The sequence below is a fragment of the Peromyscus eremicus genome, chromosome 1 (assembly GCF_949786415.1).
Source record: "Peromyscus eremicus chromosome 1, PerEre_H2_v1, whole genome shotgun sequence".
Taxonomy (NCBI): Eukaryota; Metazoa; Chordata; class Mammalia; order Rodentia; family Cricetidae; genus Peromyscus; species Peromyscus eremicus.
The window spans coordinates 20,813,298-20,836,519 of NC_081416.1; the positions used below are offsets into that span (position 1 = coordinate 20,813,298).

The 23,222-nt window shown below is 48.0% G+C and overlaps 1 protein-coding gene across 1 annotated transcript in view; it reads left to right on the top strand.

Annotated features, from left to right (window-relative positions):
* Nucleotides 1–23,222, top strand: part of Slit1 (slit guidance ligand 1) — a 156,975-nt gene that overhangs the window by 130,693 nt on the left and 3,060 nt on the right. The window contains exons 23-31 of the mRNA XM_059258140.1: nucleotides 703–774; nucleotides 1,565–1,636; nucleotides 10,151–10,314; nucleotides 12,062–12,186; nucleotides 12,450–12,547; nucleotides 15,951–16,090; nucleotides 16,199–16,292; nucleotides 18,545–18,682; nucleotides 21,630–21,858. Of these exons, the coding sequence (XP_059114123.1) occupies nucleotides 703–774; nucleotides 1,565–1,636; nucleotides 10,151–10,314; nucleotides 12,062–12,186; nucleotides 12,450–12,547; nucleotides 15,951–16,090; nucleotides 16,199–16,292; nucleotides 18,545–18,682; nucleotides 21,630–21,858 (1,132 nt within the window). The remainder of the gene's footprint in view (nucleotides 1–702; nucleotides 775–1,564; nucleotides 1,637–10,150; nucleotides 10,315–12,061; nucleotides 12,187–12,449; nucleotides 12,548–15,950; nucleotides 16,091–16,198; nucleotides 16,293–18,544; nucleotides 18,683–21,629; nucleotides 21,859–23,222) is intronic.

Genomic DNA, 23,222 nt, shown 5'->3' on the forward strand with positions numbered 1-23,222 from the left:
GGGAGGCCACAACCTTTCCTCAGCGCCTAGGACAGCCCCCAGCCTGGGACTGCCAGCAGCGCTGAGTTTGACAAACTCCGGGCTATGTGATCTCAGCAGCCAAGAGGAATTTGGTGTTCTTTCCTTTGCTGTGGACGGTTCACTTCACTTGGATTTTTTTTTAATAATTCTACTTATGTACAATTAATATTCCGCAATATCCCATATTAAAGTATAGAACTTGATAGCCAGGAGTGATGACATGCTTCCGTACTGAGGCAGGAAGTTTGCCACAACCTCGAGGCTAGCCAGAACGAGGCCCCAGGTTGGGCTGTATGTTCAGAATTTTATTGAAATAGGTTCGTGGTCCAGTTTTGTTCGGTTTCCACCTCTCAGCACCATTACTCCAACATCCTTCCACATGTTGGTGTTCCTTCCCTGGCACTACCAATGGCACCCTGTCCAGCACACATGTCTACCACAGAACCAGTTCCCTTGCCAATCTGCCTGTCTGCTCCTGGTGGGTTCCTTTATTTGGAATCTTTTGAGTTAGTGGGTTAGCTGTGGGCGCTAAAAACACAATCCGAACACAAATACTGTTAACTAACTTAATAACATGACCCTGGGGTGGGAAGTGGCCTCAAAGCTTCAGCCTGCTCACCCATAGGATGGGGCGGGAATGGTCCTTCATCTCTGCCATAGCTTCCTCCTTCTTTCCTGCAGGATCCTCAGCTACAATGCCCTTCAGTGCATCCCTCCTCTAGCCTTCCAGGGGCTCCGTTCCCTGCGCCTGCTGTAAGTCTCTCCCAACTTGTTCTAGGAAATCTACCCTGTTACCTGAGGCCTACCCCCTACTCGTGGTGAGCAGGAATAACCCCAGGTCTGGTGCCCCAGCAGGGACAATGCTCTATCTAATTTAGATGGGAGCCCAGACTACTTTTATTTATACCCTCTATAGAAGCCATGCTATAAGTGGGAAATGATCCAAGAGAAGAGGTGATCATCACCCCAAGCTGAGTCTGTGTATACGTGTATGATGGGGAAGGGGTGCCTAAGATAGAGGAGTCCTTTGCACAAGAGACTTCTGTTCGGATTGCAAGTGTTTGTTTCCAGAGATCAGAGAACTTTTTCTACAAGTGCTCAAAGTGATTTTGACCAAAACATTCTGTTGTGTCTGTTATGGTGGCTCCTGACCCCATTAGAACCAAGGTGACATTCCTCCAGTCCTAAGTTATGGCTGGCTATGTTGGTCTCCTTACAAATAGCCTACTCTGCCTCCATCTCCTGGCTAAGAGGGAGGCCTGTGTGTCTACATGTCTTATTTATGATATAAACTTGAGTTATTTAGATGGCAAAAGCAGAGTCTTCCCACAGTATGGGGGAGCAGTGTGGCCTACCTGGGCTCTAAAGGCTCCCCCCTTTCCTTCCTGGGGCTAACAGATCAGGGTTGCTGGGCTGGGGACTGTCTCCCCACCAGCAGACACCCATGGTGTGTCCATTCAGCAAAGGCTAGGAAGCCCCTTCTTCGTTAGGCAACCCACCCTGTCACTCTGGACTAAGCTCCAGTAACGTCTTCTTTCCTCAGGTCTTTGCATGGCAATGATGTCTCCACCCTCCAAGAGGGCATCTTTGCAGACGTGACGTCTCTGTCTCACTTGTAAGTAATGCCAGCGCAATCCTCTGGGCCTCTTTGAATTTAAGCTGAACTTGGAGTCTGAGGGAGATCCAGCCCCTCAGGTGGTCAGAACATGCTGCCTTTATCCTGATACTGACTTTGTGAACTTTCCCCAGTCACCTTTTTGACCTTTTATACACTCAGTGGTCCACAAGGACGGTGAGGGAGAATAGGCCGTTAGCAGGCAGTAGCAAACATTTATTGATCGCTGGACCTGTCACCTGCCAGTGTGACCCCTCATAATGATTCCACAACGTGTATAGTAGTTCCTCATTTTAGGCAAAAGGAACTATGGCTAGAGAAAGGAAGATGCTTGCCCAACGCCACAGCTGGTGAGGTGGTGGCTCCTGCCCCAGTGCCCGCCCATGCTCTTAGACTGTCCCCATAATACATTCCTTGCTTCACACCATGGGGATGAGACCCTGAAATCTATTTCCCAAAGAGATAGAATGGCATAGAATTGCTTCCCAAGCCCTACAGCTGGCAGTGCCATGATGATTCTTTAAAAGCGGTGGCCTAGGGCTGGGGAAGATGACTTGGTCAGTAGTGTTTGCCATACAAGCACAAGGACCTCAGTTTGACCCCCAGGACCCACATAGAAAGCTGGGCATGGTAGCATGTACCAATCTTAGAGCTGGGACACAAAGACAGGCAGATCCCTGGGGCTCACTGGCCAGCTGGCCAGCCTTCAGTGAGAGACCCTGCCTCAAAGAAAAAGTGTGTGGTACTTGAGAAACAACACCCAAGGGTGTCCTCTGGCCTCCATATGCACACACATGCACGCACACACAGATAATAGATAGATAGATAGATAGATAGATAGATAGATAGATAGATAGATAGATAGACAAACAAATGGGGATTAATATCTCAGAGTACAGAGTTTCTGTTTGGGGTGGTGCAAATGCTTTGGAATTGATAGTGGAGATAGTTGCCCAGGGCTGGGAATATAGTCAGCGTTGCTGATTTGTGCACTGTATGGTACTAATGACCAAGTGTTGTTTTATGTATTGTTTATAAGGCAATGAAGAGATAGGTAAGCCCAGGGCTGAGGCAGGGTTGTCCTCACCTGGAGGTTGGGCTGGTGCAGAAAAGACACCTTCCTGGCATTTCTCGGTACCCTTGGCTATGGCATGCATGTAGGCTGTGGCCATGTGGACTGTAGCTGGAATGCTTTGGCTCCTTTCCTCCGAATCCCCTCCACACCCAGGGCCTTCGGGGGGCAAGGAATACTTAGATCAGAGAGCCTTGGTTATCGGCAATGTTTCTCTTGAAGTTGAGTCAGCCATCTTAGATGCTCCCAGTTTTGAGAATTATCTTTCCCATATTTTAATCTGCAAAGTCAGAACGATCTTAAAATAGGTAACACATTCACATATGGATATATTTTAGGAAGCTTCTACTATACTAGGTTTCCTTATGAGTCCTCAAACAGCCCTTAATTTTAGCTGTCTCTCCCCATATTCCTTCCATTGTCCCCTTCTTTCCTCTTCACCACAACTTGAATCTCCCATTCCAGTCCATCTCCCCATCCATAACTATCTACTCTATTTCTGTTTCCTAGAGAGAGCTATCTGTGCCCACCCCCAGTCCCTTACTCTATACCTAACCTCTGTGTGTGGGTCTATGGATCGTAGCTTGGTTATCATTGACTTAACAGCTAATATCCCCTTATAAAAGAATGTATACCATATTTGTCTTTCTGGGTCTGGCTTACCTCATTCGGGATGGTTTTTTATAGTTCCATTCATTTACCTACAAATTTCATGATTTCATGCTTTCAAAGGGCTGAGTAGAATGTCATTGTGTGAATGTGCCATATTTTCTTCATCCATTAATCCATTGAGGGACATCTAGGTTGTTTCCAGTTTCTGGTTATTTCGAGTAGAGCAGCAGTGAATACGGTTGAGCAAGTGACCCTGTGACTGGATGAAGCAACTGTTTCGTGTATGCCCAAGAGTGGTATAGCTGGATCTTGAGGTAGACAGATTCCCATCTTCTTGAGGAACTGCCATATTGATTTCCATAATGGCTGTAAAATTTGCATTCCCACCACCAATGGAGGAGTGTTTCCCTTACTCCACATCCTTGCCAGCATGAGCTGTCACTTGTGTGATTGATCTTAGCCATTCTGACAGGTGTAAGACGAAGTTTCAAAGTAGTTTTGTTTGCATTTACCTGATGACTAAGGATATTTAGCATTTTTTTAAGTGTTTCTCAGCCATTTGAGTATCCTTTACTGTTTATGCTTTTTGGATATTAGCCTTCTATTGGATGTGTAGTTGGTAAAAAATCTTTTCCCATTCTGTAGGCTGCTGCTTTGTCTGAATGACAGTGACCTTTGCCTTATAGAAGCTTTTCACTTTCATTAGGTCTCATTTGTTAATTGTTGGTCTTAGTGTCTATGCTAACGGTATTCTGTTCTGAAAGTCTTTTCCTGTGCCAATGAGTTCAAGGCTATTTCCCACTTTCTCTTACAGGTTCAGACAGCACATGTTCTAAATAAACAAACCCAAAGCTGTAAAAACCAAGTTTGATCCTATAGCTGTCTTCAGGAAAACATGATATCAAACCTGAGGCCAGATATATTACATAAGAAATCAATCAGTTAAGATCATCCACTAGCCACTCATCTGCTAATATTAGTCAATTTTTTGCTATCATAGCAAAATACCGCAGATGTAGTTGGAATTTTCTTTGAGCCACCAACCAGCTCCCAAATAAAGACATGAAGACTTATTATTAACTATGAATGCTTGACCTTAGCTTAGGCTTGTCCCACTAGCTCTTTTAACTTAATTTAACCTGTTTCTATTCATCTACGTTTTGCCTCGGGCCTTTTTACCTTTCTTTCATTCTGTATGTACTACTTTCCTGCTTCCTCCATGTGTGGCTGGCTAGCCCTTGGCATCTCCCTGCCATCTCTTTTTCTTTCTCCCCCACCCTAGCCTAAATTCCTCCTCCTATTTACTCTCCCTGCCCAGAAGTCCCATACCATCTATACCTTCTCCCTCTATTGGCTGTTTGGCTTTTTTTTTTTTTTTTTTTTGAGCTGAGAGGACTGAACCCAGGGCCTTGTGCTTGCTAGGCCACTGAGCTAAATCCCCAACCTCTCATTCAGCTTTTTATTAGACCAATCAGGTGCCTTAGGCAGGCAAGGTAAAACAGCAACATATCTTTACATAATTAAACAAATGCAACACATCTTTACATAGTTAAACAAATATCCTAAAACATAAACAAATGCAGCACATCTTTGCATAGTTAAACAAATATTCCAAAACTTTCCGAAGCACTCAGATGATCAACTTCAAAAGAAGAAACGTTTGTTTTACTTCGCAAGTTTGGAGGCTTTGGTCCATAGCTGGTGAACTATATTGCTTTTGGGCCTGTGGTAAGGTTGCACATCATGATGGGAATGTGTGGCTGAGCAAACTGTCGACCTCACAACAGTTGAGAAGGAAGAGGAGAGGCTGGGGTCCTGATAGTCCCTTGCAAGGCACATCCTCAATGATCCAATGCCTTCCATCAGATCCCACTGCCCAAAGGTCCTACTAACCGTCAGCAATGCCAAAGGCTGGAGTCTAAGAGTTTTAACACATGAGTTTTGAGAGGATGTTCAAGACCCAAACTATAACATCTCCTATTTATCCATCAGTGGATACATACCAGCTCAGGTGTCTAACCTGCAGCCCAGTACCAAAAGGTGGCATGACCCTCTTCAAGCTCATGGATACAGTTCCTCCATGTTGTCCTTCATTGTTAGAACCCTACATTTTACTGCCTTTATTCTGCTATGGGCTAGAAAGCCATATTTCAGTGTTCACTGAGAAGTAGGTGTGAAAATTCATTAGAAATGATTAATTACATCATGCCATACCCATATGACCAAAAAGTAAGTAGTTAATGACAATTAGGGCACTGTAATTTATTATTTGATGGCATGCAGAATAATTAATGTAATGCAAATATGAACATAAGGATTGGTGGTGTCATGCACAGTAGTGTACACCTGTACTCCTAGCATGGGGGAAGATGGCAAGTCATAGGTCAGCCTGGACTACCCAGTGGGTCCTTGTCTCAGTGGAAGGAAGAAGGAAAACCGACAGACTGGAAGGGAATATACTAGAATGAAGTTAATTCTATTTTGAGATGGATAATACTTTTCTTCCTGCGTTCCTTTGTGCTGAGGATTTGTGCCCTTCTGATGTGTTTGGCAGGCTCCACTCAGTTAATGCTGACTGACCCAGCTAGTGTCTTTGGTGTTAGCTAGTGTCTGGTCCAGCTCTGGAGTTAGTGGCTCCTGTCCTCAAGGAGCCACTTTTGCAGCCCCTGGGACCAGAGGATGAAGATGGAACACATATAAACCCATGAGTGGACTGGGCAGGGGCTGGGGTTCAGGGGGAGGGGTTTACAGCTTGAGAATTCTTCTGGCTTCAGACCAGGAAAGGCTGTTTCAGGCTAGGCTCCATTAATAGAAGCTGGCACAGCGTGGCATGAGCAGACGAGGCAGCTACTGTTTCAGTGTGCCCAAGTTACACCAAAGACCAACAACATGGAGCTATTTATAATCTTACTGGGGTGTGTTCCCAACCCACAGTCTTTTGGGATTGGCGAGGGCCTGACTGCCCTACCCAACTCTGTCTCCCTTAGTCCTACCTGTTCTTCTCTCCCCACTGGGTTCTCAGTTGTCTTTACTTTTTAAAAATTTTAACTAATTAGTTAATTAATACTTTGAGACAGAATCACACTACATAGCCCAACTGACCTGAAATTCATGATCTTCCTACCTCAGCCTCATGAATCTTTTTAAAAAGCTTTTGATTAAAATGTGTAAATTATGCTGTGGTGTGGTGGCACACCTTTAATCCCAGCATTCAGGCAGAAGCAGGTGGATCTCCAAGTATGAGGCTAGCCTGGTCTACAGAGAGAGTTCCAGGACAGCCAGGGCTACATAGAGAAACCCTGTCTCAAATATCCAAAAAGAAAAAAAAACTTTGTAAGTTGTACTTAAGGTTAGCTTCCATTGGCAAGATGGTCCCAGGAGAAAGGGAGCTGTAAGAATTACCAAAGAGAGGGACAGTGGTCCTCAGCTGGGAAAACCCAGCCTTGAGCAAGTGGAAGCTTGAAGTGTTGAGTGAGGTGCTGATGTCTGCCCAGGACAGGAACAAGTAGCCACACATGCAGAACAAGCCAGGATGATTTTGAGTGGTTTTAGGAGACTTTGGCCCGTGGTTTTTAGTTATGGATTGGGAAAGGACATTCATATCTGAGATGCAGTGTTGCTGATGTCTGGTGGACATGTGTGCCAGCATGGGGGTTTGTGAAGCTTCAGTCACATCAAGAGCCCCACCCTCAGGACGACCTCGGACCTTTGAGTGTTTTTTTTTCTAACCATCCTGTTCATGACTGGCCTATATTCCTTGTAGTTCTTTAAAAATTCTATACTTTTTTTTTTTATTTTTTATTTTTTGGTTTTTCGAGACAAGGTTTCTCTATGCAGCTTTGCGCCTTTCCTGGATCTCACTCTGTAGACCAGGCTGGCCTCGAACTCACAAAGATCCGCCTGTCTCTGCCTCCCGAGTGCTGGGATTTAAGGCGTGCGCCACCACTGCCCGGCTATACTAAGTTTTTAAATGCCATAATTATGCTATATTGGATTTTTTGATAATTTGAAAAATAGTATTTTAAAGTAACATTTTAAAAATAAGTATGTTTTATATAAAATATATTTAAAAATAAGTATTTTAAATATACCATAATGTCTGTCTCCCTGTAATCTTAAGTTCGTTTTTTACACATTGGAGTCTGCCTCCAATCCTCCTCTGTGTCTGAGAGGCTCTGGTGCTGATGGGGGAGGAGGATGGTGTCTTGCTCATCCCATTAGCCAGGATGGATGCTGTCAGCACACGAGGACAGAAAATTAAATACACATCAAGGTTACACCTGCCCTCCTTCCTGAGCTGCCCGAGTCCCTCGGCGCCCATTCTAGGTTATCCGCGCTTGTCTCTCTTCCCCTCTTGATCGCAGGCTCTTTATTGAATCATAAAGTGAGCCCCAGAGATGTTAAGGGAACAGCCCAAGGTCACCCCAGGCTGGAACAGCTGTGGTAGGCTGGAGTCCAAGTCTTGCTGAGCCTGTTTTATAAGATCACACAGTGTCAGCTGTGCTATTCTGGGAGATTCCTGTTCAGGGCCACAGCCGCTTCTATCAGGCTGTGCCCATCTTGGGGGGGGGGGCACTTCCTCTGCAGTCCAGAACAGGTGGGAAGTGGCTGGGTATCCAGTGACCTGATGAATGCTTCCCTTCTCGTTAACCTCACACAACCTTGGGGTTTTAAAATCGGTTGATACAGATGAGCTTCAGGCACTGATCTTCTGTTTACTGAAAGGAAGAACTCCGGCACTTTCTTTCCATTACATTCACATCCTGTCTTTATGCCTCTCATTGTGAATAGGGAACGATTCTGAGCTTGCCATAGGATTGGTACAGGGCTGGGCAGTACTCAGGTGGGTGCAGATGTCCAGGCATGGCCCTGGACTGGTGGCCCATGGAAGCCAAGGGCAGCTCTATCATTCGCCATCCATTTCTTCTGTCACCTGGGTTCCATAGGCATCTGTTCCAGAGGCACGCTCACACCTCACCAAGCCATGTGTAAAAGAGTGTTCACAGCCGTCTCAGCTGCCAGAGAGCCCAACAACAGGGAACTGTTCATTAAACCACAGGGTATCTATTCTTCCCAGGGACGCTGCAAAGCACTTGGGCAAAATGAGGCAGATTCCTATATGCTGACCTGGAAGGTTTCCAAGGCATGCTGCCTAGTGACAAGAAACAAGCTGTGTGGATGTGATGCACAGTAGATAGGAACCATATGCATCCATGTGGGAAAGGGCTGGAAGGCCACACACACATGAGCTTGGTAACTGTGCCACCTGTGAACCTCTGTGGAGGATCGTGGCATACTGTGAACACAGCATAATTTATTTAACCAGTTACTTGCCAATGAACAGTGGCAATTTCCGGGTCCTGGTTCATTTCCTGCAGCTCCAGATTGAACAAATGATAGAGTTTATTCTGATCTCTTCTGATCCTGCTTCTGTAGCCTGGACGTCCAGGAGCACAGTGATGGCATACCAGAAGCATGACTGAGCATTCACAGGACAGGGTGGCAGTGGGGCCAGGCAGAGCCTTTGTACCCAGCATCCACTCCTATGACAGCTGGCCCAGTGCTGGGGGAATGGGCACAGTGCTCTCCTGACTGTTACCTGTTTTAAAGGGCCAGCTTCTAATACTGGACTGAGGAAAGTCTCAAAACATACTTGGGAGGGGCATTCAGACCACATCAGCCATCTGCCACACAGGTGTGTTTATGTGCATCCGTAGACTTGTCTGGAGCAGAAACTTCCACAAAGCAATTGTATCTGGAATTGGAGTTATGCCATTTTGCACTCCCATCAGTAACACTGGAAAATGCTCTTAAAAAAACTTAAGTTTGGGCTGGAGAGATGGCTTAGAGGTTAAGAGCGCTGGCTGCTCTTCCAGAGATCCTGCGTTCAATTCCCAGCACCCACATGGCAGTTCACAACTGTCTGTAACTCCTTTCTAGGGGATTTGGCTCCCTCATATACCTGCAGGCAAAACACCAATGCACATAAAATAATAATAACTAAATTATTTTTAAAAAGTTAAGTTGCTGGGCATGGTGGCATGTCTTTAATCTCTGCACTCAGGAGGCAGAGATAGGCAGATTTTTATTAGTCCAAGGTCAACCTGGTCTGCATAGTGAGTTCCAGTCCAGCCAAAGCTACATAGTGAGACTCAGTCTCCAAAAAACAAAAACAAAACAAAAAATAGGATGTGTGTGTATGTGTGTGTGTGTGTGTGTGTGTGTGTGTGTGTGTGTGTGTGTCTCCATGGCACTTAGCATTCACAGTGTTCTGCAGCATTTGAGAAAGGCTTGCAAATAAGAATGCATCCATGTGGTCTTTGCTTAATTAAAAATGAAAAGAAAAACAAAAGTGGCGGGCTCCTGAGACAGGCAGTTCAGGGTTTAGACCCAGAGGCTGCCCTTGGCCACAGTGTTGCCCCAGAGAAATGATTTATTCCGTGCAATGCTCAGTTCCACATCTTAAAGATACAGGGAGCTTGCGTGTGGGGTTAATGAGAGCATTGGATGCAGGACGGCAGGAGCAGCAGCCATTTCTTTGCAAGGGTAAACGCTGGCTGCCTTCTCCCTTATGCCTGTGGAGGCTCTGAGTACAGAGCCTCTGCTCCTGGCAGCATGGCTTCCAAATCCAGACTCCCCCCTCCCTTTGATGTAGGACATCTTTCTGTCTCTGTGTGCGGAAAACGGAGACAGGGCATAGCGAGGACAAAGCGAGATGATGCATATGGAGGGCTTCGAGCGGGGCCTGTGGGTGACCTGCGTCTCTATGTGCTCAGTGGCTCAAAGCTTCTGACACTGGAATGCCTGCTTTTCTCTGCTGCCTGTCCCAGGGCCATTGGCGCCAACCCCTTGTACTGTGACTGCCATCTCCGGTGGCTCTCCAGCTGGGTGAAGACTGGCTACAAGGAACCCGGCATTGCCCGCTGTGCTGGACCCCCAGACATGGAGGGCAAACTTCTGCTTACCACTCCTGCCAAGAAGTTTGAATGCCAAGGTGAGCCCAGGAGCATGAGAGAAGGGGTGGTGGGTACCAGGGACCATAGGACTTGCCGAGCCCTGGTAGGGTCTTCCCGATACTCCCAGGTCTCTGGGTCCCACTAGTGGGAGAGTCAAAGGATTGAAATGAGATTGTGCTTGTTAGCATGGCTGCCTTCCAGTCTTGATATCTAAGAAAAGAAGAAGCCAAGCAGAAAAATCCCAGTCCACTAGGGCTTAAATTCTTGCCTGTGGTTATGTAAGAAAAACCAAAATAGCATTTTCAAAGCTCCCAGGCTCCTGGCAATACAGGCACTCAGACTTCCTTTAGATAGGCATTGTGCTAGACAATTAGCTGAACCTCTACTCCGTCCCTGGTGGGCCGAGAGGGCCAGCTGGTGCCTTCTTGACATTTGCAGAACACAGAGGCACGGTGTGACTGGCAGGCTGTGCTGAGGCTCCTTACCTCGAGCATCTAAAAACACTTGCTCAGGGAGTGATGGACTGACTAGCCGACCGACCAAGCCCCTAAGGCCCTGCAGAGCCTTGCAGAGCAAAGACAGGTGGCTGAATGTCTGCCTGGGCTCAGCTTTGTGTGCAGCGGGAGCTAGAGGAGGGCCCTAGGGACGCTGGGGCATGGCCCTTGCCCTCTGCAAGCTCAGAGGCCACCATAGGAAATGAAAGTGACAGCTGTAGGTTAATGAGGAGGCCCAGGCCACCCTGTGTGCAGGAAGCTGCCTCAGCAGTAATAGTTCCAAGGGCCCACTCTGCAGCGGCTTCTAGAAGCTCATCTATGCTAATACATGCTTGGCATTTACTAGCTGGCAGAGTGGCGCTAAGGTTTGTTGGTTTGTTTGTTTTTCAATGTATTCTTTTGAGCTGAAATATAACAACATCCAGGAAGGTACACAGACATGAGAAATGAACTTGATGCATGCCCACTAACTGAGTTCACTCAGGCACCAATACTGGGTCAGGAAACAACGTGTCTGTGTCTGGAAGTCCCTCCAGTAGCCTCTGTCCCATGGAAAGTTGTTTTTTGTTTTTTTAATTTATGTTCAAGTGCATGACTCTTCATCAGAACTAATATCTCACCTCTTCCAGAAGGAGCCTCCTGGGGGAGCCTGAGTCGAGTGGCCAGGTTTCCCTATTCTCTCTTGTGAAATCTTGGTGTCTCTCAGGGTTGGTACCCAGGTACCTTTGCTGCCAGGCTCCTCTATTCTCCCAGTGAGTGAGGTCTGGAGAGGGGCCTGTGTAGCCTAGGAGGTAGCAGGGAAGGTTCTCCCTGCTTTAGACTTAGAGAGAGGAAGAACCTTGAGGCAGGTGGACTTACCCCATGTGGCCTCCCTGCAGAGCCAAGCCCAGGCACAGAGCTAGCTCCCTCTCTGCTGAGCAGGCTGTAGGCTGGGGTGATTGCCTCTGAGGGCGTGAAGGGCAGAGTTAGGCAAAATTGGCAATCACAATTTTGCTGCTCTCTTACTCTCGGGGTGGCCCTAATCACTATGTACAGTTTCTATCTACTGAGCACTGCACATCGATTCATATAGTTCTCACAGCTACCTGTGAATCAGGGACTTCCAGGGACCCTGTAGTAAAGTGGGTTCTGCAGCTGGAAAGCTGGACTGAGCTGGGGGATGAAGCATGATCCTCAAACTTATGGTGAGGCATGTTCCCTGGGAGGAGGGTATGCCTCCACAGGACTGGACCTCTCAGGGCGGAGCCCCATGCTTCCACATGCTCTGCTAATGCGCTCCCTGTTACCACAGGTTCCCCCAGTCTGGCAGTCCAGGCCAAGTGTGAGCCCTGCTTGTCCAGCCCATGCCAGAATCAGGGCACCTGCCACAATGACCCTCTTGAAGTATACAGGTGTACCTGTCCCAGTGGCTACAAGGTGAGTGGAGGCTGAAGCTGGGGGAACAGAGTTCTTGCAAAAGGCCCTGCAAGACCACTATATTGTTTGCTGATCTGGCTCAGAACAGCCCTGTGAGTGACCCTGTCACCAGTGGCTTAACCTGTGGATGGATGGATATATTGATGAATGAGTGAATGGAAGAATGATAGGCAACCCTGTGGCAGACAAGACAGAGCTGTTTCTTAGTTCATACCGACCCTCTTGGCTCTCCCTGAAGTCCTCATTGCTGACTCTTCCTCCAGGGCCGAGACTGTGAGGTGTCCCTGGACAGCTGTTCCAGCAACCCATGTGGAAATGGGGGAACCTGCCACACTCACGAGGGCGAGGATGCTGGCTTCACGTGAGTGCCCGTGGAGCCTGAGCTGGGGTTGGGGAGTGCTGATGGGCCCAGCACCCAAGTCTCCCTGTGCTGGAGATGAGGGTGGCTAGAGGGAACAGATCTGCGCTCCAAATTGTAGCCACAGTCTCTCTAAGTCCCTTCTCACCTGGAGGAGGGGAGAGCCCGGGCTTGGGCTGGCCCCCAGTGCAGCTTACACTGCTCTAGGAAGTGGCCAGGAGTGTTTTTCCATACACTGGGAACCTATAGCCAAGAATACACACCATGGCAGTGCCAGGGAATGGTTGGGGGCATCTAAGACTCTTTTTTTTTTTAAACTTTTTAAAATATAATTTATTTATTTTTATTTTATGTACACTGGTGTTTTGCCTGCATGTATATCTCTGTGACGGTGCTGGATCCCCTGGAGCTGGAGTCAGACAGCTGTGAGCTGCCATGTGGGTCCTGGGAATTGAAACCGGGTCCCCTTGAAGAGCAGCCAGTACTTTTAACTGCTGAGCCATCTCTCCAGCCCCTCAAGACTCCTTTAAATCTCCACGGACCCCCTGAGCACCCATTTGAAGTTGAACAAGTCTCTAGAGGCTGCCGTTAGCCCTGTGGTACAGCTGAAGTGGTAAAGGTGGAGCCACAGCCTGGTCACTCCTTCTGGGGCCTCCCTTTGCACGGCTCTCACTGGCTGGCCACTGTAGGGAGGGATCCCACCATGAACGGCATTTCACCTGCTCTGGATACAGATGCCCTTACCACTTAGCATACCCGAATCCTTCCAGAGTGGATGTCATATCCTCACACCCCGACTAGCCTGCTTTCTCCAGCAAGCCCCAGCACCTGCCCCCCTTCCTGCCCTCCCAGAGCTTTTCTGGGGAATACAGTACTTAGTCGCTGGAGATAAATTGCCGACTGAACAAATTGGCTCTTCAGAAAATGATGTTGAATCTACGGGCGGAAATGGCCAAACCTGCCTCTGCAGACCCAAATTACCAGATGTAAAAAATAAAGTGCTAAGTGCCTCTTCTCCAGGGTTGCCTTGGAAACACGTCCTTACAATAGGCAGGCCCACCTCAGGGGCAGGCAACAGCTCCAGCTAAGCTTCCTCCCTGGTCTGCTGCTCCTCAGCTCCTGCACAGGGCTGGGATGCTCCTTCTGGGATTGTGGGGTGGCCCTACATCCAACCGTCAGGGAGCCTATAGCACCAGGTCAAAGAAGAGACCTCCTTTCCACCTGGCTTATGCCCTTAGATTTTGCCAGAAGGGATTTTCTGCACAAATATCCTGTCACCCTAGCTTAAAACCAGACTCCAGAAGATGCCTATGGCACAACCTCCAGATCTTTTTCCTCACCCTCCAGACAAAATGTCAAACACCACCCACACAAATTTTCTTAGACCGACAGCTACATTTTTTTTTCACTGTAAGTCTATTTTTTTCCGTGTAAAGGAGGCAGTGCCATGGACATCACAAATATTATTGCCATTTTAAAATAAAACAACTAGGTTAAGTATGCTATCCCCATCCCCTAGTGGTATCTGTTGGATGTAGCAATTGGGTACCATTTTTTTAACTCATTATTTATTCATTAATGTTTTTTTTTGAGACAGGGTGATTTGGGGAGCAAAGGCTGTCCTGGAATTCTCAGCTATCCTTCTGCTTTGGCCTCCTGAGTGCTTAGATCACAACCTTGGACACCACACTTAACTTAGAGTACCTTTTAAGAATGCCACCAGCAAGCTCCTCCATAGCAATGAAAACATCTCTCCGTTTCTGGCTGGAGCTAGTATTTCTGTGTTCACCACCCTCCTGGTCTCTAGTCTGATATGATTGTATGCTAGGAGCAGCTGCCACCAGTGGGGGCACAAGAGCTAAAGTTTAAAGCCCCTGTCCACTTCTTGTTACCATAAGCTTCCGATTAGAAGTTTCTCCTGGCTGGGTTTGGTGGTACACATAGGTAATCCTAGGATACAGGAGATTGAAGCAGGAGGATTATGAATTTGAAGCCAGCTTAAGCTACATAATGAGACCCTATCTCCAAAAAATTTATTCAAGTTTCTTTGGGGCATAGATAGATGGCTCAGCAGGTAAGAGCACTGGCTGCTCTTCTAGAGGACCCAGGTTTGAGTCCCAGCTCTTGCATGGTGGCTCACAACCACCTGTAATTCCAGCTTCAATGGATACTGTGCCCTTGTCTGACCTCTAAGGGCACCACACATGTAAGTGGTGCACATACATACACGTAGACAGAACACCCTTACTAAATAAAATAAAATAAAATAAAATACAAAAAAATAGTTTCTGTATCTGAGTTAATGGTGACTAATAACATACAAAACAATGCACCTGATATAAAATTTGATATTATTATCTATAAGGTAATGTGTTCTGAGACGGAGCTCCTTTATATGTGCATGGCTATATTCTGTGTCAGTTGGTCCGTGTGTCCGCAGATGGTCCATGCATGATGGGATAGAGCAGCTACCCTGCTGTTTTGTTTGTATATATATTACGTACATGCTGGGAAGGGCTGTTCACACAGATCCACTGTCAGGGTTAGGAGATTCATCATACACCTGCCACACAGCTACATACCCTTCCTGTTTATATGGCAAAATCTCCTGAGTGAGCAGGAGGCAACAGTATTTCAGCTCTGTTAGGCGACAGTTCCATGAGTCTCCTGTCAATAATTTTTAATGGTTTACTTGCTGTTTCCCTTGGCACCTGGAGGCACAGCCTACCTCCTGCTTGGGCAGAGAGCGGCACTTCAGCTGAGACCTGGGAATGTTTGAGAAGTGCTATGGACAGTGGACTGGGTGTGAATTCCTCAGTCCACACTCTCTGACCCTTATACCCCTTGGGAAACCCCACATGCCTGAGGCTAAGGAGCATGCTGGTTTTTAATCACCAACTTCTAGAACCTTCCACAACCCAGCTACTGCTCAGCCCAGCTCCGTTATTACTCTGTTCCTGACGTGTGTGTCCTCAAAGACTTGAGCAGTGTAGGTGGGCAGGTCCTTCCTTCTCACTTCGGGCTCCACCAGTCCCTCTGTGTCCACTGCCTCCCGTCCTGTGTTGGGATTCTTGCTAAGGCTAAACCCCTCCCCTCTACCAGGAAGCCTGCCTGACCACGCCCTGCTGAGGAAGGGTTAGGCATTCTCTGCCCATGCCTGCCTTCGGAGCCTCCACCATCCTGGTTGGACTTCTTGAATCCCTGTCTCTGATTTGTCTTCCCCATTAGGACTGCAAGCCAGAGGATTCCTTGAGGGCAGGGATTGTTACCTTCTAATCTGTTCACCTTCTGGCCTAGAGTAGTTTCTACGTTGGTCTAGAGTAGAAACCCCAAATGTATGGAATGAGGGTGCTGACCAGTGGCCACAGGTTTTAACTCTTCCTCTTCGTCCCCCGCCCTACCACAGGTGTTCCTGTCCCGCCGGCTTTGAAGGGCCAACCTGTGGAGTGAACACAGATGACTGTGTGAAGCATGCCTGTGTCAACGGGGGTGTCTGTGTGGACGGTGTGGGCAATTACACCTGCCAGTGCCCCCTGCAGTATACAGGTAAGCATTGCAGGGGCCAGAGCATTCCCCCATCCTTTAGGGGCGCCAGTGTCTGCGTGGGCTCCATAGAGCTTGGCATCTGCTGCCTCTTGCTCCTTCTTCCCCTAGGAAGGGCCTGTGAGCAGCTGGTGGACTTCTGCTCCCCGGATCTGAACCCATGTCAGCATGAGGCCCAGTGTGTGGGCACCCTGGACGGGCCCAGGTCAGTGCCACCCACTGGCAGGGACCCCAGCCTGGTCATGGCTTCCTCCCTTCTTTCCTATTCCTCATCTGTTTGTAGGTGTGCTCTTGGCATTCTGGGTTCCTGAGAGCCATCACAGGGGTGGCTATGGGCACAGCTCTGGTCACACAGCCCAGGGCTTGAGTAGATGCTGGCTGGACTGAGTCCATTGTTCTCATTGAGGACTGAGTCCTCTTGAGGTGCTGGGGATGGTGAGTGAGAAGGAACCTCTTTGGAAGGTACTTAGCACCAAGCCCGACAGCCATGCTCCACCCACAGCCATTCATGCCAGTTCTGTGACCTCTTACCCCAATCACAAAATCCACAAGGCTCACGAAATTAAAGAGCCCTTCCAGAACAAAATCTTACCTGAAAGAAAGGCCTTATGGAAGGCTGCTCACAGCTGCCACTTCTCAGCTGCCACTTCTCTGTGAAGGGTGGATATGGGTAGGTTCTGCTGGAGTGTAGACTTATCTGTTTACTGGGCTGCCTCCAATTCCCCTGGCAACTTCCATATATGCTGATCTATATACAGTCTATAGCCTAAGCGTGTCCACAAAGCTCTGAATTCCAAAATCTGTCCAGCCCCAGAGCAAGGAGTCACTGTATTAACTGGATTATGTAGAAGGGATTTGTCACATGGAGACTGCTAGATGAAGATCATATGGGATTTTGAAAATGTCACTCCCTAAAAAACACAGTTTCATTCTTAGAATGCCCCTCCTCCCATCTATGAAGTCAGCAAAGAGTTGTCAGGCTAGGACTTCCTGTGGTCTATGCGGACTGACCTAAGCCCAGGAATTGGGACTAAGGCCAGGGGTAGAAACCTGGAGGAGCCTGCTGTAGCTAGGAGTGTCAGGGGACTGTTGGGGACCAGCTAAGCATGGGCACTAGACTGTAGCAAGACCTCTGTGAAAATGAGAGAGGCATTGCCCTCCTTTGGAAGTCACAAGAATGGGATTGGGGATGGCCACATCAGCCAGGGAGTAGTGGCCCACTGGGTGGAAGAGTCCCTTCTCTCAGGGGAGGTAGCTTAGAGGGCAAGGTGAAGCAGGATTGCACAGGCTGGGATAGAACTGCTGTGCCATCCCTCACCCTCTGTAGATGGGTTCCGTGTTCAGCCCTGGGTCCAGCTACCACCCACCAGGCTATGTGATGCATGTAGTCTCAACTTTCTCTCCTGGTGGTGGGATGGGAGGGAGGGATGCCCAGCTATACCTGGCATTGTGCTGGACCCAGCAAGCCTTTGGTATGAGGATCTTGAGTAAGAGAGTGAGCAAGTGTGTGGCATTCTTTCAGTTGTGAAAGTGTGAGCATTCTTTCAGGTTGTAACTCAAGACCCATTTGTGGGTGGGATCAATTGGGTAGGTCACAATTAACCTTAAAAGAGAAAACAGTATCAGAAAGCCGAGTGCCATTTTATGGGGTTGGGATAAACGTTGCAATACGAGACTGGTTCTGTACATGTGCATATGTATGTTGGGCTGGAAGATACTTCTAGCCTGAGAAACTACTGGGTTTGAAATGAGAAACAACTCCAGGCAAGAATGCAGTCTGCTGATGTGAGGTTTGGAGTTGACAGGGGTTCAGACGGGTTGCTTGGTTAGAGCTAGAGTGTTTCCTGGAAGTTTCCAGGGAAAAGGGAGGAATTGGCCTGGCTGGGCCACTTAGGGAGAGAACAAAGATGTTCTAGAACTAACAGGGGTGAAGGCAGGGATATGCCTGATGGGGTAGGCTTGGAGTGTAGAGAGCAGCAGAGATGTTCTGGGGGACTACAAGAGGGGGAATGTGTGCTTTATAGTTAGAGGCTCCGCCTGAATGGGTTTAGGGACACACTTGAGCCTGGAAGTTAGGGACTCGTCTAGTTCAAGGTCTTCATTGAAGGTGGGCACAAGTCGTGCTGAAGGGTGGGAATCTGGGCCCAGCAGGGTTGTAGAAGCTGAGCATAGAGGAACTGGGGGGTGGGTTCACGGAGCAAGGCAGGTCAAGAATGGGCCCAAGGCTGACCTTGGATGTGTAGCTGGTGGTGACAGTGGGCATCTAAGACAAGGTTGTTGTCACCTCCTCTTGCTGCCAGGCATTCACTCCCTCAGTCCAGGTTCCCCCACATCCATACAGCTCCGTTCTTAGTAGAAGAGACCCTGTAGAGGTTCTCTGTAAAACACACAGGTTGCACAGCCCTGGCCACTGAGCTCTAGGTTGAATGTCGCTGACCCTCTCCCTGTCCACCACAGGTGTGAGTGTGTGCCAGGTTACACAGGTACCAACTGCAGCGAAAATCGGGATGACTGCGAAGGTCACCGCTGTCAGAACGGGGCCCAGTGTGTGGATGAAGTCAACAGCTACGCCTGCCGCTGTGCCGAGGGCTACAGGTGAGCCGCTCTGGCCACACTCAGGCGGGACTGGCAAGGGCCCCTCTAGGGCTCGGGTGAATGACGGTCCCATTCTGAGAGCTGAGTGCTGGGCTTGCAGACATGGCTCCACCAGTCCCAACTACGGCAAACTTGGGAGAGTCAAACAGCCACTTAGGACTTGGGCGCAGGGTTCCAAGCCTGTTTGTTGAAGAGCTGGAACATGGCAACCGTGAAGAAGGAGTTTAGCATCAAGCTTCTGGATGTGGATGTCCAGCTGTCCCAGCACTATTTGTGGAAAAGACTTTTTCCCCTTCATCTCATTTAATTTTCTTGGCTTTCTGGTGAAAACTCCATGGCCCGTAAGTCTACGGGTGCTTCCGTGGCCTTTCCTTCAGCCAGCAGCGCGCTATCCTTATTACTGTAGTTTCATGTCGAGTTTTTAAAACGGAAAGTGTGAGTCCTTCTGTTTTGCTGCTTTTCAAGGTTGTTTTGGTGATTCTGGGCTCGTTGAATTTCCAGGTTAGCTAGTCAAATTGTGCAAAAAAGAAGTGATTTGGGATTTTGGTAGGTGAGTCCTTGACTCTGTAGAGCAGAGTAGGGAGCAGTGGCATTTTAACAAAACAGTATTGGATTTCCCCATTCTTGAGCATGAATTGCCTTTCCGCATACGGAGACTCACTTTAGCTTCTCTCAACAACTGTTTTTGTCATTTTTAAAGTGCATGCCTCACACTCATTTTTAAACATTTTTTAAATTATTATTTTATGTGTGTGAGTGTTTTGTCTGTAGGTGTGTTTATGCCCCAAGTGTGTGCCTGGTAGGTGCTGAGAAGCCAACCTGGGTCCTCTGGAAGAGTAGCCAGTGCTTTTAACCACTGAGCTAACTCTCTAGCTCCTCATACTTAATTTTGAAATTATTTCCTAATTTTAATTAAGTAATGTGCCTTCTTTTATTTCTGGTTTCTCCTCACCACCACTTGTATTTTAAGTCACAGTTTTCTCTTCTGGATTATAAAATCTGCCTTACAGAGTTATTGGCATGGGGAGGGAGTGATTCTTCAGCTTCTAAATGATACTGTAAATAGAATGGATTTTTAAAAGATTTATTTATTTTATTTATGTGTACAAGTGTTTGCCTGAATGTATATATGTGCACCAAATGGATCAATTGGTCAAAGAAGTCAGAAGTAGACATCAGATCTGATGGGACTTAGGTATAAGTGGTTGTGAGCCACCATGTAGGAGCTGGGAATTGAACTCAGGTCCTCAGCAAGAGCAACAAGTGCTCTTAATCACTGAGCCATCTTTCCAGCCTCTTGAAATTGATTTCTTTTTTGGTTTTTTGAGACAGGGTTTCTCTGTGTAGTTTTGGTGCCTGTCCTGGATCTTGCTCTGTAGACCAGGCTGACCTCGAACTCACAGAGATTTGCCTGGCTCTGCCTCCCAAGTGCTGGGATTAAAGGCGTGTGCTACTGCCGCCCAGAGGAATTGATTTCTTAATGTCATTTGTTGTGTGTGCATTGATTTTGTAAATCAGGTTGAATTCTTTAATTAGTTCTAAGAGTGTTTTAGCAGATTCCTTAGGACTTTCTTTTACAGAATAATATCATCTACACATAGATAATTTTTGTTCTTCTTTCTCAATGAAGATGCGTATTTTCTCCCTTTCTGTCCTAACGGGGTCTCTGGACAGACCCTGCACTGTACTGCTATATGAAGCTTGTGAGAGCAGACATTCTTGGCTTCTTTCTGTTTGTACAGGACAACATTCAACCTCTGCCCATCAAGTGTGATATTGGCTGTGTGTTTTCTGGCTGTTTTTTTTTTTTTTTTTTTTTTTTGGTTTTTTGAGACAGGGTTTCTCTGTAGCTTTGGGGCCTGTCCTGGACTAGCTCTGTAGACCAGGTTGGCCTCAGACTCACAGAGATCCACCTGGCTTTGCCTCCCGAGTGCTGGGACTAAAGGCATGTGCCACCACCTCCCAGCTTGGCTGTTCTTCATTAAGCTGATGGACTTCCCTTTTACTTCTTCTTCTTCTTCTTCTTCTTCTTCTTCTTCTTCTTCTTCTTCTTCTTCTTCTTCTTCTTCTTCTTGTTTTTTTTTATTTTTTTGAGATAAGGTTTCTCTGTGCAGCTTTGCACCTTTCCTGGATCTTGCTCCGTAGACCAGGCTGGTCTCGAACTTACAAAGATCCGCCTGCCTCTGCCTCCTGAGTGCTGGGATTAAAGGCGTGCGCCACCACTGCCCGGCTCCCCTTTTACTTCTAATTTGTTGAAGGGCTGTTGAAGTTTGTTTGATTTTTAATATGTTAGTTACTATGATGTTCTGCATTGATTGATTTCAGATGCTAAACCAACCTTGTGCTGCTGGGTAAAACTCGAATGGCCATGGTATATAACAGTGTCTATGCTCCATTTGATTTGCGGCTATTTTGTTGAGGACTTTTTGCCTGTGTTCCTTACAGACATCAGTCTATATTTTTTTTCTTGCAGCATCTTTGTCTAGCTCTATCTCCCACCACACCCCCAGTTAATTGTTTTTATTTCTGTAACTCTGGTGGTAGTAATGTGCCTTCTTTTATTTCTGGTTTCTCCTCACCACCACTTGTATTTTAAGTCACAGTTTTCTCTTCTGGATTATAAAATCTGCCTTACAGAGTTATTGGCATGGGGAGGGAGTGATTCTTCAGCTTCAATGTGCATGCCGATCACCTGAGATCTTTCTAGAAAGTGGCTCGGGTGGGGTTTTCTTTTCTGGGCAGTGCCGGGTGATGTGGCAGGTGCTGCTCCAGGGTGTCCTCCTTGAACTCAGCTCCCTTGGAAAGCAACATCCACAAAGGATATCTTCTGTCCCTTTAAGGGTCCATTTTCCTGGGGTGGTTAGCGAGTTTCTGACCAGCACAGTGGGAGAGATTCCCTCCGCCTCATTTGGCCCTGCCCTCTCTGACCTGTGTCTTTTCCTCTCAGCGGACAGCTCTGTGAGATTCCACCGGCCCCCAGGAGCCCCTGTGAGGGGACTGAGTGCCAGAACGGAGCCAACTGTGTAGACCAGGGCAGCCGGCCTGTATGCCAGTGCCTGCCAGGCTTCGGCGGCCCTGAATGTGAGAAATTGCTCAGTGTCAACTTTGTGGACCGTGACACCTACCTGCAGTTCACCGACCTACAGAACTGGCCTCGGGCCAACATCACTCTCCAGGTGTGTGCCTGGGGACCTCGTCACTCGTAGGGAGGCAGATGAGCACCCCCGCTCATCAGAATGTCGGGGTACACCCCTGTCCAGGGGCACTGAAAGGAGCCTGTGTGAACTGCTGTTATCCTTGGGTTAGGATGAGTCTGAGTACCTCGCAAAGGTTCTGAGTCACTTCTGGGACAACTGTGCAGGGACAGTATCCAGAAAACTAAACCTGCCAGAGACCCTGTTCATAGGCTTCATCACACCTTCTGCTCAGCTCTGGCCTCCAGTGCAGCAGACAGGCTTGCTCCATGTGGCCAGAGTGAGTTCTGGGCTTGTCTCTAACCAACAGTTTTGGGGTCCCCTAAATGTCCTTTCTGTGCCTTCAATATCATCTCAGAACATCCCCCTGTTGAGGGGGAAAAATCAGGTTCTACTTGGACTTATGATGAAACCCTGGCTGTTTGCTGCATATGTCCCAGAGGAAGAGAGGGGAGCAGATTTTACTGCATTTGGCCCAGTAGACAATGCAAACTCTTGACCCCTCTGCCTCAAATTCCATCCTTGGCTACAAGCACCCAATCATCTCTCCTTTTCTTTGTTCTTTCTCTGCCTCAGCCCCTCAGCCAGGCTCAGTTCTCTCCTCTCACACTGCCCTCAACAAGATAGGCAACTCATCCACTTAAGGCAAACCTGCCCTGGTTCCAGCCCCAGCTCCGGCTCCAGCCCGGCCCTGGCCATTGCTCGAACTATCCTAACATCTTCAGGAGGTCTCACTGTCACACATTAAGGGACTCTTTGCCTGCACTTTAATTCAACAACCAAGGGCCTCAGGGGAAGCTCTCTGATTGGCCAGACTTTTCTTGCATACCTATTCCTTGACCAATCAATGGGTCCAAGGAAATGAGCTAGTGTGATTTATCTAGCCTTGGTCCAGGTGCCCACTCTATAGACCAGTGAATCAGGATATTTACCAGAAGAATGCAGGGACGGGGAGCTAGACAGAAGGAGGTAATCGTGCTTCCTACAGCCATGGGGACCTCCCTCCCAAATACCTGCATCTCCAACCACAGACCCTGTTTCCCAAGCATCTCCTTCCAGCATTAGAAAGCTCTAGCAGGGAGACCCTTCCATACGTGTCTCCTCTCTGGTCCCCCCTCGCCCCCGTAACCTGTTCCTCAGGCTCACAGGGGCTCCCACACGACACTGTGGCAGCTGTGTACTGCATATCTCCCAGTGGGCAACTGGTCTTTTACCTGTTCTTGGGCAAATGCTTTCCAAGCCCCAGCCAGCCTTTTGCTGTCCAGTGCTGGCCGGTCTGCAGTGATTGGCAAGTGAACCTGGAACAGCTGGCCTAGGTCAGCAGAGGAGGCGGGGGGAGAGAATGA